The sequence below is a fragment of the Atractosteus spatula genome, chromosome 9 (genome assembly GCF_055471065.1).
Source record: "Atractosteus spatula isolate fAtrSpa1 chromosome 9, fAtrSpa1.hap1, whole genome shotgun sequence".
Taxonomy (NCBI): Eukaryota; Metazoa; Chordata; class Actinopteri; order Semionotiformes; family Lepisosteidae; genus Atractosteus; species Atractosteus spatula.
Genome location: NC_142714.1, coordinates 27,647,099 through 27,659,942, shown reverse-complemented (window position 1 = coordinate 27,659,942; position 12,844 = coordinate 27,647,099). Strand labels below are relative to the sequence as shown.

The following is a 12,844-nucleotide window of genomic DNA, read 5'->3' as shown; positions in this document are numbered from 1 at the left end:
TTCCACTTTCTTTTAAATACCTACTGACAAATAAATAATTTTTCTTTTAAAAAATTCTGTTTGAGCATGTGAGTCTGCAATAAAAATACTGACTGGAAAATGTGTATGTGTATCATTTGTAAAAGCTTAAAACTTTTAAAGGGTCTGAATAATTCTGCAAGGCACTGTATTCTAAATTCAAAATCTTTGAAGAGCAAATGGATTTGGTCAAAAGAGAAAGTGGAGCACCTTTCTTGCTCTGCATTTGTCTTCCTTTAGGTGAAGATTAAATGTGAAATGAGACCTTTTAAAAATACAGTATTTATCTTATAAACCTGACTGAATTTCTGAATCCTATAATGTGGCATCACTGAATTGCTACTAAACGTGTAAAACAATGAAAAGTTAGAGTCTGAAGTGAAGGGGCAATATTTTACCGGACTCTGAGCTCTGGCTGTGGACCAGGACACCAGCCAGTGTGTTGACGTAGTCAAAGAAGGTGCGGATATAATCAACGCTGTGGGCAGCACTCTCTTGGACCTGGAAGTGTTGGTCTACAGAGCGGAGCAGCTGCTTCATCTGAGAGCGTACAGGGTGGGACTCCAGCTCTGCCAACCTTAGGCTGGCCTGCTCTACCAGAGCACCCAGCAGCCCCGTCCCCCGCATCTCCCCTGTGGGGCAGAGACAGCATCATCATGACAGGAACACATGCACTCACAATCATGCACCCTGGACAGGAAGAACTTCAGCTCTTCAGAAAGACTACCAAACAACTCCTTAAAGCTCCAAGGCATTCACTCCTGGTCCTGTGGGACTGCATGCTATAACGTTATAATTAGTAATAAACCTGGAAATGGGAGTAATAGAGACCAATTAAGTGAACAACTGATTCATTAAGAGTCCAGGGTGGAATGAAAATCAGAAAACATGGTGACCATCCATTATCAGAAGTGAATACAGTGCTTTAAAGGAAAATGTAGGAGAGATTACAAGTAAGGTGATGAACAGATACAATATGTTATAGAATAAGTACCACACTATACACCACACTACTGTAACTTAAATATAAAGGATTCTAATTTAATTGTTTGAAATTGTATAAAGCTTTTCAAGGATGACAAAGGATGACAAAGTAATTCAAATATACACCCACTTGGGTAATGCTTGGCAACCATTATACAATAGCAGCTCCAAAACATAGTAAGAGCAGAACTAATAAATAATACCAACTTCACTAACTGAATTAAAGGGGAATCTAAATTACAAGGTTGTAATAACTTGCTATATTTCTGTTTATCCCAAATGTGTGCGGCAAAACTAAAGACATAGGCTGTCCTAAGTGACAGTGCTACTGTGTTTCTTAACTCAGCAACTCATTCAAGCCAGATGTAAAACACCACTGCTGTTTTTCTACTTGCTTACACTGGAGTAGTGAGAGCCATATGGGACAGATAAAGCAAGTTTAAGAATCCTGTTTCAAAGATTCTAAGGACACAATCTGCTTGAACAGGATATCAATGGTGCAGGCTGCAGACAAGCAGGAATTTAAAATATGATACCTAAAGCCAAGCAACAAGATGCCACTATTTTTTTTTATCGGCTTCATTGTGGACCTGTAAAGTTTGCAACTCTTAATATGGCAAGGTTGGTTCTCAGGCCTACTGTGACTTCAGTGTCAGCACTACAAATTGGGATTTTGTGGATATCAGCAGCTTTCAGTGCTCTCTCTGTCCCATGCTCAGCGAAGAGGGACTGACCTGTGGCATCAGCAGCACTAGCCAGGGTGTGCACAACCTGCTCAAGCCGGTGTGTGATGAGGAGCTGCGCAGTGATGCCCTCCTCAGTCAAGCATGGGTAGCAGCTCAGCAGCACCTCCACTGCACTGCAGCTGAATGGGCTCCAGGTCTTCTCTTCACTGCCCTCTGGAACAGCACAGATGACAAAACATGAATGACACAAAGGGGATGTCAAGTGAATTCATACGGGCAGAGAAAAGGAAGGCAAGAGTTTTATATATATTTTTATTTTTCATTTAATTTGATTTCACATTTATATTACCACCAAATGCTGATGATAATTTTAATCCAATACTGTATAACAAAATAATTAATAGGTTTATTCCAAGCTGAAAAGAGAAGAATGAAAATGCAACGTTTCAGCCTGAAGAAGGCTCCACGGCCGAAAAGTTGTGTTTTCTTTCTTCTCTTTTCAGCATGGAATAAACCTATTATTTGTTCCTTTGCAGCCTACGCATGCGGACGTAGCTCCCCACCAGAACTAATAAAATAATTTATGTGCAAAAGTAGTAAGAGTTTTTTTTTATGGGAAACTTAAACTTTTCCCCACAGACTAGGAAGGACCTATACAAAAATCAGTAAAATAAACTGAAATGGTAGACATGATTAATGACTGTTTCACCTATAACAGGAAATGCATGCATTGATCTTATGTTTTCAAACATTCAAGACAGAATGGGGTAAACAGGGGTGAGAGAACCATTAGGGAACTGGGATCCTGATATAATACCCTTTAAAGAACACTTTGAAACTGTACAGGTTGTGTCCAAATCAAATGTTTACAACTTCAGGAAAGCAAGCTTTGAAGGAATGAGAGAGCTTAACAGATATAAACGGAACACAATAGATGGAATCAAATAGAGAATGAGAAGTGGCAGGAAAAAACACTTTATTAAATAGTAGTAGCACAGAAGAGACAGAAGTGTTTTAAAAACTAAAAGCAACCAAGATTAACAAATCCCCAAAACCAGATTATATCCTATGATTTGTACTTAAGGAAACAAGAAATGTTATTCAGAAGCTGTAAATCTCACCTCGAAGAATGCAAAAGTAACTTTACTAATTTTCTAGGTCACCTAACCATTGAATATTTTCTTATAAGTCAAAGACATCTGAAGCTTTGCACAACTATTGATTTTAATTGTTTCTGGGATGAACCATATTAACAGAAATTGAGCTGACAAATTAACAATTTGGAGGTAAATAAAATATAACAATTCTTCCAACAGTAAGCACTTAAGAGTAATACATGTTTAGAAAGGGTAGATTAATAGAAAACAGACTAGATAAGGGATGAATGCACACACTGGTGTATGTAATGAGTACCACTAGGACCACTGCTATGTTTTAAAATAATTTATATAAATGATTCAGACAGGTATAATACAAAATGTCTTGATGAGATCCTTAGATCAATTACAACTACTGTGTGCCAATGGGCTGAATATTCTTCTCGTTTATAAACTTTCTAATGTTCTTATGCTATTGCCATCTTCTTAGGCTGTGATCTCTTCCTGTAAAATCTTTACTGCAGTTAATCTAGGTTTTAGTAAGCTTTCTGAGCTTCACCTACTGAAAAGCTACTAAGCCTTTAGATGCCCATTGATCCTCCTACCAACTTGCTAGTTGCAATTACATGGTTAACACCATACAGTGCATATAAAAAGTTTAAGAACCTCAAAGATAAATATGGAAATGTAATACTTTTAACACAATAGCCTTCTTGAAATAAAAACAGTTTTCATGGACATATCATATATCATATATGTAACAGATTACATGTCTCTTAAAGCAAAATGAGATTTGTTTCAAAGTAAGAAACAAAGTAAGTAATTAAGGTACAGGGGATATGACAAAGTAAGTGAACTCTTGTTTCATAATAATAATTAGGATAAGCTGTTTAAATAATTAGGTAGATATTGGGAGCTGAGTTTCAAAGGCCCCACCTTACAGTATATAAAGACCAGAAAGAGTGAGGTTGGTCTTCACCATACAGGTGTTTGGAAACAAGTCATGCCATAATCTAAGGAAATCTATGAGGATCTCAGAAAAAGAGTTACTGATACTCATCAGTCCGGAAATTGTTACAAAACCATTTCTAAGAATATGGTGCTCCACCAATCCACTGTCAGACAGACAGTCTACAAAAGGAGAAAATTCAATGCAATAGTGACTCTACCCAGGAGCGTTTGTCCTACCCAAATCTCTCCAAGAACCAACCAGAAAATCACCAAGGAAGTTAAAAGAACCCCCAAGCAACACCAAGGAACTGCAGAACACTCTTGTCTCGCCTAATGTAATCACTCCCAACTAATCAACTATTAGAAAATGACTGAACGAGAATAGTGTTCATGGAGGCCTTGAGAGGCTAATGGTAAGGGAGATCTGTCTGGTAAGGGGTTGCGGCTGGGGAGTCTGGAGTCTGAAACTGACTACCCATTTTGTTTTTGCACTGCAGGCGATGTGGGGAGAAACCTGCAAAAACATATTTTAAATTTGATATAGTGTGACTAGTTGAGATTTTTTGAGATGCCCATGTTTGTTGATACATCTGTATATAAGATAATTGTATGTTATTTTTGTACATAAGAATAAAAAATAGTGTTCATGGGAGGATAGCAGGGAGAAAACCACTGCTCTCAACAGAGGACATTTGTGCCTGTCTGAAGTTTGCCAAAGATCACATACAGTACCGTGAAAAAGTATTTGCTTCCTTCCTAATTTCCTCTATTATTGCATATTTGTCACACTGGATGTTTTCAGATCTTTAGACAAAATCTAGTATTAGATAAAGGAAACCTGAGTGAACAAATAACACTTTATTATTATTATTTCATTTATTAGATAAACAAAGTTTTCCAACACTCTGTGTGAAAAAGTAATTGCCCCCTTACACTTACTAACTGGTTGCGCCACCTTACTAGTACTGCAACCAAACGCTTCCTATAATTCTTTCACATCACCGTGGGGGCATTTTAGCCCACTCTTTCTTTCACAGAACTGCTTTAATTCAGAAACATTGTTAGGTCTTCGCGCATGAACTGCTCATTTCAGGTCCTGCCACAGCATCTCTATTGGGTTTAGGTCTGGACTTTGACTAGGCCACTCCAAAACTTTAATTTTGCCTCTTTTCATCAGTGATAGACAGGGCACAACAAAATTAAAGGTGAGGGGGGACATACAAACTGTTCTCAGATGGGCTCAGCTGTGAAACTTTGAGACTGGCCATTCCCAGACTTACCCAATTTTGCCTGACCTTTAGCAGTAGGTGTGTGATTGAGGATTTTACCAATCTGCTGCAGCACTGCTGGGAACCCTCTGAGCCCTTCAGGGTGGGTGACAGTGTGATCGGCTTTCAGCCCTGCATTAGTTAACAAGCAAAATATAACAATGTGAACTCCTGCCATGATAGACGTTTTTCTGAAGCAGGAGGACATTTATGTCAGGATTTTATGGCTTAGTAAAAAGCATCATTTCCATTTACCCCAGTGCAGTTTGTGTTGTGAATGTGAGCACAAGCCCAAATGATTGTGCTGAGCCACTCTGGGCATCATCAGGCAAATTCTCAGGATATATACCTGGACAATGACACTTTTGCTTGTCTTTTAATCCATTAAAACTTTCATCCAGAATGTGAAAAAGTCTATTAGCAAAATAGGACAAAATTATTTATTTTTCTGGAGTAAATATATGAATTTTAAGTATACAGATGAAAGATAAATACATGATTTGTTTTTGAAGTCATAGTGAATAACTGTGGTTAAATTATAATACACAGTTGTACAGATAGAAATATTTGCTTAAAAGTACTGACAAGAATAACATCATGGATAAACTTTAAATTATGAACAAATTCTTAGTTTTGTAAATAAATGTTCTTGACACTGGAAAAGGAAAACAGAACATAAACAAAATGGTCAAATTCAACAAGTTACAAACAAAATTTGGTCCTTTGAGAACCTCAATGCTCCAGGAGAAGATTTTAGCTTGCTCTTGTTTTTGGAAGAGCCAGTGTATACCTCTGCTCTCCAGGCTGCTGTGTAGCCGCCTGTCTGCTATCTCCAGGAGTTGCTTGGAGGTCTTCCACAGCTGGCACTGAGTGCAAGCCAGGTCAAAGGCTGCCATGCCCAGCGAGCTCAGCTCATCCAGCAGCCCCCTGAGGGGGCTCTTGGCTTCTAGGACCATGTTGGTCATCCAGTAGCTCTCCTGCAGGGTGGGCAGCTGCTTCCCAGGGGAGCTCAGCAGCTTGTCCGCCACATCCGAAATGGAGTAGAACACCATGCCTGCACAGAGCACCCAAGAAAACATTCAGGAACAGATGTCATAGCTGGAAATTCCTTTTGGCATTATGGAATCTGGTCTGAAAGACACAGTTTTTTGCCATGTGTTTCCTTAATATTATAGAAATTAAATGTCTAAATCTGGAACAAAAACTTCTTTGTTTCTTCTTGGAAACTTGTAGCATCCTTCAATTGTTATTATGACTTAAGTTTTGTCTAAATTGTTCTGAATTTCCTTTATAACTTCTAAAGCGTTTATTAATCCTATTTTGGCATAATCCTATATTGACAAGTTTACAAACTACACCACAATCTAAATCATCTACTTAATTAAGTGGTTCTAATACACATCCTTATGGTACTTAACTAATTGTATGAATCTCTGCTGTCCCCTGAACAATCACTAGCCATTGAACACCAGTGAGCCAGTCCTCAACGTGTCTCCTTAAAGCAATTTCTTCCCAGACTGTCCTCACTCAGACTGTATGAGAAATGTTCTACAATTCTACAGACCATGACTACTGATCATCTCTGCAACATAACAGTAAGATGCCGCCACCAACAAGACAAAAGGTAGTAACATCAAGTACTATTGTTTCTTATTTCTTACCACAAATATTTGAAGTTTAAAAGTAGTAAAAATGTAGTGAAGAGTATGGTTTTACCAGCTGCAGCGGCACTGCCGATGGCCTGCAGGGTGGAACGCCCACTACTGACCCTGCGCCCTGAGCCCTCTGCTGTCTGGCTCTCGATCTTCTGCTCCACCTGGGCCAACTCATCCAGAACCTGCTGGTACCGCTCCATGAACAACAGCTCCCCGTAACACACTGACGACTCCAGGCCAAACATCTGAGCCACCTACGGGTTAATGGACCAGCACTGGTTATGAAAACCTGACCTAAAAAAGCACCTGAGGTTACTCAGAGGAAAGCTTTAAAATTTGAAACTCAACAAATTCAATGAATGCTTTTATATCCCCGGTCACCTCTTCAGAACAAAAAAACGCAATAGATTACAAATTTAAAAGATTAACATTTATACAAACATGGCAGTCTGGAGAAGGTAATGAAATTTCCTGGAACACTATCTGGGAAAATAAAAAATTTGGCATATAAAATGTCCAACCACTGAATGATTTGTTGAAATTCTCTTCATAATATGTACATAATTCCTCATAAACATAGACATCATGAGAAACTAGACCAAAGGCCCAACTGTCTGAGGTGAGGTGGAGCATCTTACCAGATGGTGCCTTGACAACAATATGGCCCTGAACATCTACAAGACAAAAGAACCCATTGTGGACTTTAGGAGACCTTGAGGGAGTCACACCACAATCAGCACTAAGGGTACAGCAGTGGAAACTGTCAGCTGTTTCAGATTCCTCGGTCGGCAGATCTCCATCAACTTGGCTTGGTTTCACAAAACTATAGCCAGTCTGAAAAAGGCACAAAAGCGCCTGCACTTTCTGTGGTTCGTAAAGAAATGTGGTATGGGGAAGCAGCTACTCATGAACTTTTACTGCAGCACCACAGAAAGCGTCCTCACTAGTGGTATCACTGTATGGTACAGAAATACTACCACGCATGACTACAAAGGATTATGGCAACTGGATTATAGGCAGTGCCAGCTTGTCCATAGGCGAACTAGGCAATTGCCTGAAGCGGCATTTGAGCAAAGGCGGCCAAATGTACTGTAACAAGCTAGGGTTCCGCCCCAGTTCATCCCTCACCGCATGGGATCGAACCCAGGCCTCCAGGGTCACTCAACAGGGAACTTGCCAATTGAGCTAAAGGAGACCTCCTTTAGCCCAGGTGGCCAGCTTCTCTTCTATGTGCAGGGGAGGGCAGTGACAGCACCGCGCTACAATCGGCTCATACAACCTGCATGTCGGCCGTTCGTTACAGTACCAAATCAAACTATTCTGCGACCTATTAGAAACTTGATCGCAGACCACGTCATCCTACAAGCGCTCTCTGATCACTCCAAATGGCCAAGGAATATATCAGTCCTGGCTTGTGCCTCCCACTCCCAAACCTGTGGCACTGGCACCAATTTCGATCAATTGGAGAGATTTTTCATGTGCAAAGCAAAGTGCAGCATGTCAAAATGACCAAAACTGTCCGACTATGAATCCAAAAAGAGGAGACTGTTAAAAGAGCAGGCACTCCACAAACAGAAAGGCTAATTCTTTAAATACATTGCCTCAGAGTCAGACTCAGTTAGCAAGGATGATAATCCGTCACATCACATCATCAAATCACCGATTCAGCTAGCAACTTTGCTCTGTTACAAGAAACTGCAGACATAGAGGGTTCTGTTTCCAAGGATAGCATTAGCAGTAATTGCGTCTTGTCCAAAACAGAGACCCACCAGCCGCAAATGTTACGCTGAGGAAAATTGCAATGATAAGTGGCCGGCAACAATTAACCAAGGACTTCGAGATATTTTGATACAGAACGGACCACACCAAGTCAAAAGATTTGATTTTCCCAGGGACAGCGGGCAAAGAAAATTTTCCGCTTGTCATTATAGTTGGACTTTAGCAAATGGGGAGAAACTGGAGAGGCCATAGCTCATTTATTCAGTTAGCAAGGATGTTACGTTTTGCTTTTGTTGTAGACTTTTTCGTGAATGTGAGAGAAAATCAGCTCTAGTGCGCAGTGCTATTTTTTATTATATGTGTATGTGTGTGTGTGTGTGGGCGCGTGCTCATGTTGGTCATTGAGATTTTCTGTGGTTCCTATGAGAAGATGACTTGTAGGTGGTACTTGGATGCTTTGTTTTGATCAGGGGTGGTACTTGGTCCAAAAACTTTGAGAACCACTGCAATAGCTTATACATTTCAGTTTCCTCCAGGTATTTAGATGAGTCAGGCTAGCCTTTTGTGGATATACAGCTGCTCTTACAGAGGCTCCAAAGAAGGTAAAAACATGAAATATATTTTTTTCTTGCCGGTTTCTGCTTTTGCAGTCATGTTTTGCTGGCTTATTGATTACTCATCAACGCATGTATGCTGAAGTGCGTCTTCCAATAAAAAAGTTTTATTGCGATTGATTGCCGTGGTGCTTTTCAGTTCTGAAAACAGTTTTGTGAAGCTCCAGTTGTCTACTTTCAAGTGATATAAGGTTTTCTGTAAAGGTTTTGTATTGTTGTTTGTTAAACAATGAAATGAGACGCGCATCCCAATGCAAATAATAGAGTACCCTGGTCCCGTCTAGAGCGGCAGAATGGCACATGCTGGCCCTGATTATAGGATGTGATTAATTCAATTATAGGATGTGATTCACCACCACCACCACCAATCTGTGAGATTCAAACCACCCGCTATCGCAATAAAGCCTAATCCATCATTCAGGATCCCAGCTATCCTGGTCACAAACTGTTCTCCCCCCTGCACTCTGGCAAGCGGTACTGCACCATTAAAGCATGGACCACTAGGCTTAAGAACAGCTTCTACTCTCCTGCAGTAGGACCTCTCCACTATGCATGGACTACTATGTTTTTGTTGTTTTTCACTACCACATATTTATTGTTCTCTACAGCGTATTTATTGTTCTGGTTGTTACTTTTTATTATGTTTGTCTACACTGTCTGCTGTTCTGTGTACAGGTATGTCCTGAGAGATTGGCATGAATATGAATTCTAATGTACATGTGCATATGGCAATAAACTCCTCTCCCGCTCTCTTCTGTCTGTGAGGGGGAAGATAGACTACATGTTACATGTTCTGGGAGCATCTGTATATGGGTATGTTTTTGTAAACATTGTTTCTTCCTTTTTTGCCAGCTATTCTAGTATTCTCACCTAGTGCTTTTGTTGAATCCTGACTCCATTCTTGACCTCATGCCACAGCATAAATGAATGTGGTTGGCTGATCTGAGTTGAAGCTAAAAAGAAATTGGCACTACATTGGGAGACTCTGCCAACCTCAAAAATCAGTTTGTCATTGCGGCCTCCTGAACCAGTAAAGATGCATTCCATATATACCACACAGACAGACACTTGTGCAGACATTTTCTGGTCCATGCCCAATGTCCAGGACATGTCAGTACTAGTGCTTCTACCATGTTTCTTCATTTCTTTTCCTAGACACCACAGTACCTGGTGTCCCTCTGCAAAGTTGCCCCTCAGGATGCAGGAAACCAGTAGAGAGTCTGGTGGTGAGAGCATCATGGGAACCAGCAGGCTCTGATGGGTGTCCAGGGCAGTTTCCTCTGGCGCTCTCTGACTGGCAGCATCAACAACACTTCCATCTGGGAGGAGAACAGACACAGGGGGTTGAGATAAACAGGGGTTCAGCTAGAGAACTTCCTCTGGCAACATGCTGACTGACTGTCCCACCACAGCACATTCTCTTCTCAACTATCATTTATACAACTGATGAATTTTCTACTACTTGTATAGGGCTCAAACAGCAACAGCACAAAATTATTACTATAACTTATTTCAGTAACACTTTTATCCAAAGTGACTTAGATTTACACCCATTGATACAGTTGGGTATTTTACTGAAGCACTTTAGGTGAATTACATTGCTCAGTTATGAGTCCTTAACCCTAATCACTTTTTCACTGTGTACTAATATACATTATGATAACATATAATATAGACAACATATTAAACCTATGTGGGCATCATGGTAGCATGGTGGGCTCAATTCTGGACCTGGGTGCTATCTGCTATCTTTTAATTTTGAAACTGTGGCAGGAACCCAAAGCACCCAAAGGAAACTAACGCAAACACAGTGACAACATATAAACTCCATACAGATAGCACCCCGGGAATTGAACTCAGGGCCCCAGCTCTGCAAGGTCGGAATGCTAACCATTGTACCACTGTACTGCCATGTAATGTTTTGGAAATTTTAATCCTTAAAACATGTTCAAGATTATAATAATGGAAATGTAATAATAAAGCATGTGGCTTCACCAACCTTAATACATGGCACTGATCCCTCCAAACCCTCCCCAGATGGATAATGAGCTCCATCTTTAATTCTATCTGAGAACAGGACTTCTCAGACACAGCAAGCCCACATACATCCTCCACTTGTAAAGCCTCAGAATTTACATCTTATTATTGTCTTGATATTTTACTTTCTAAACCATCTGATATTTTAATTTCCCACTTTATAACAAACTAGAACCTTTCATACATAACTGCAAAGAGTTATGTATGAAAAAACTGAAAAACTGCAAAACTGATAAAACTGTGTACCAATATCACAGTAGTGAATAGTGTCTCAGTGTTAATTACAGAGGAATGCAGGTTCTTCTAAGCAGGTGGTTACTCTCTCCCATGAATAACAATTTTTTTGTCCTAAAGAATAGCAAAAAAACTACATATTTTTAAAGAAAAGCACTTATTTAATTTTGATCAAATGTTTCTTAGCAATTCCATTTTCTACATTTATAACAAAAGCAATCACTAGTCATTTAGTTGTTCCCTGCTCAGAGGGATCTGATAACCATCAAGAATAATTCCTAACAGTTCAGTATGAATACTGTACTTGTTCTGATGGGTGTAGAAATCTGTGGAGCACTTGCCATTCAGCCTGAACAGCGCTGTGCCTACCTGCCACTCTCCTCTTCATACTGCCATGCCTGACAGACACCGCAAGTGATTTCTGCACATCACAGACCTGCCCTTCTGCAAAACACAATCAACCACACAGAGCACAGTGATGAAAACATTTCAATATTTAATTTATTGCACATAAGGTGTACGTAACAACCCTGTATAAACAATGTTAGATAAATAATAAGTGTTGTAACCTATACAAATTATTCTGAAGAACCTGTATTTTCCAAGGAGATGCATGTAACACCAAACCAACAGAATATTTTCTTCTTCCAATTCGAGAGGTATCTAGAATGGATGGTAAATTTGAACAAACACTGAAACTTACATTGAAGTGTTGATACTTTACTTTTCACACACATCAAACAATTAACTACGCAGTGGTTTCGGGTAACACATAGCCCTCAGAGAACATGGCAGGTACCGGACTCCATGGAAGTGTCCAATGCATAGCAATATAAGAAGCAAACCACCTCACTCCATCTCAACTGTTCATAGGTCAAGTTAACAGAGTCTTGCTTAAGATATTCTGACTACAAAACACTTCCCCCAAATATTCTAATGTCCTTACCATGAGTCTTGTTGCTGGTGACAATCTGAAATCTCCACTGAGCCTCAGAAACATGCTGGGACAGCCTCTTGAAGCGAGAGTCAAAGTTTTCCATGGTGATGGAACAGTTCAGGCATTCAGCGAACTCTGTTTCTCCGGCCGGCATCTTGTTGTCTTCCAACAGGATATTGCTATTAATTCCCTTAAGATTCTCCTTCAGCATTTCCAGGAAGATTTCCATCGTCACTTCATTGGCTAAAAAACCATCGGCCCCTGTGATAAACTGCTTTAGATTCAAGTAACTGAAATTCTGGCCCTGGGTCTGTACTTTACTCTGCTGTGGTGGGTCACTGGCTGTCTCCTCTTCATTTCTGCCACCCCCAAAGCTGTCTGCAAGCTGTGAACTGTGCTCCCCATTCCTTCCCAGTGAAGTCGGCTGCATCTTCTTCTCCCCTAGATTCCCCTTCTGCACTTCACACAACTTCTCTATCTTCTCCATGCCAACGTTATCGTCACATAAAAACAGCAGTGAATAAATGTTCTCCAAAAGCTCCAGGCGAAAGATGTCTGGAACAGCATCCAGATAGCTCTGGCACTTAGAGACATAGTCCTGAAAAAGCAGAGGTTTTCCTGGGATGCAGAAAAGGGGAAGAATA

General features: G+C 40.2%; 1 protein-coding gene across 3 annotated transcripts in view; it reads right to left on the bottom strand.

Moving 5' to 3' along the window:
• zfyve26 (zinc finger, FYVE domain containing 26) overlaps window positions 1-12,844 on the bottom strand; it is a 61,443-nt gene that overhangs the window by 32,145 nt on the left and 16,454 nt on the right. For all 3 annotated transcript variants that reach the window (XM_088924700.1, XM_088924701.1, XM_088924702.1), the window contains 8 exons: window positions 12,210-12,818; window positions 11,633-11,707; window positions 10,160-10,311; window positions 6,721-6,913; window positions 5,795-6,058; window positions 5,017-5,136; window positions 1,737-1,901; window positions 417-650 (listed from right to left, as the gene is read on the bottom strand). In XM_088924700.1, the coding sequence (XP_088780826.1) occupies window positions 417-650; window positions 1,737-1,901; window positions 5,017-5,136; window positions 5,795-6,058; window positions 6,721-6,913; window positions 10,160-10,311; window positions 11,633-11,707; window positions 12,210-12,818 (1,812 nt within the window). The remainder of the gene's footprint in view (window positions 1-416; window positions 651-1,736; window positions 1,902-5,016; window positions 5,137-5,794; window positions 6,059-6,720; window positions 6,914-10,159; window positions 10,312-11,632; window positions 11,708-12,209; window positions 12,819-12,844) is intronic.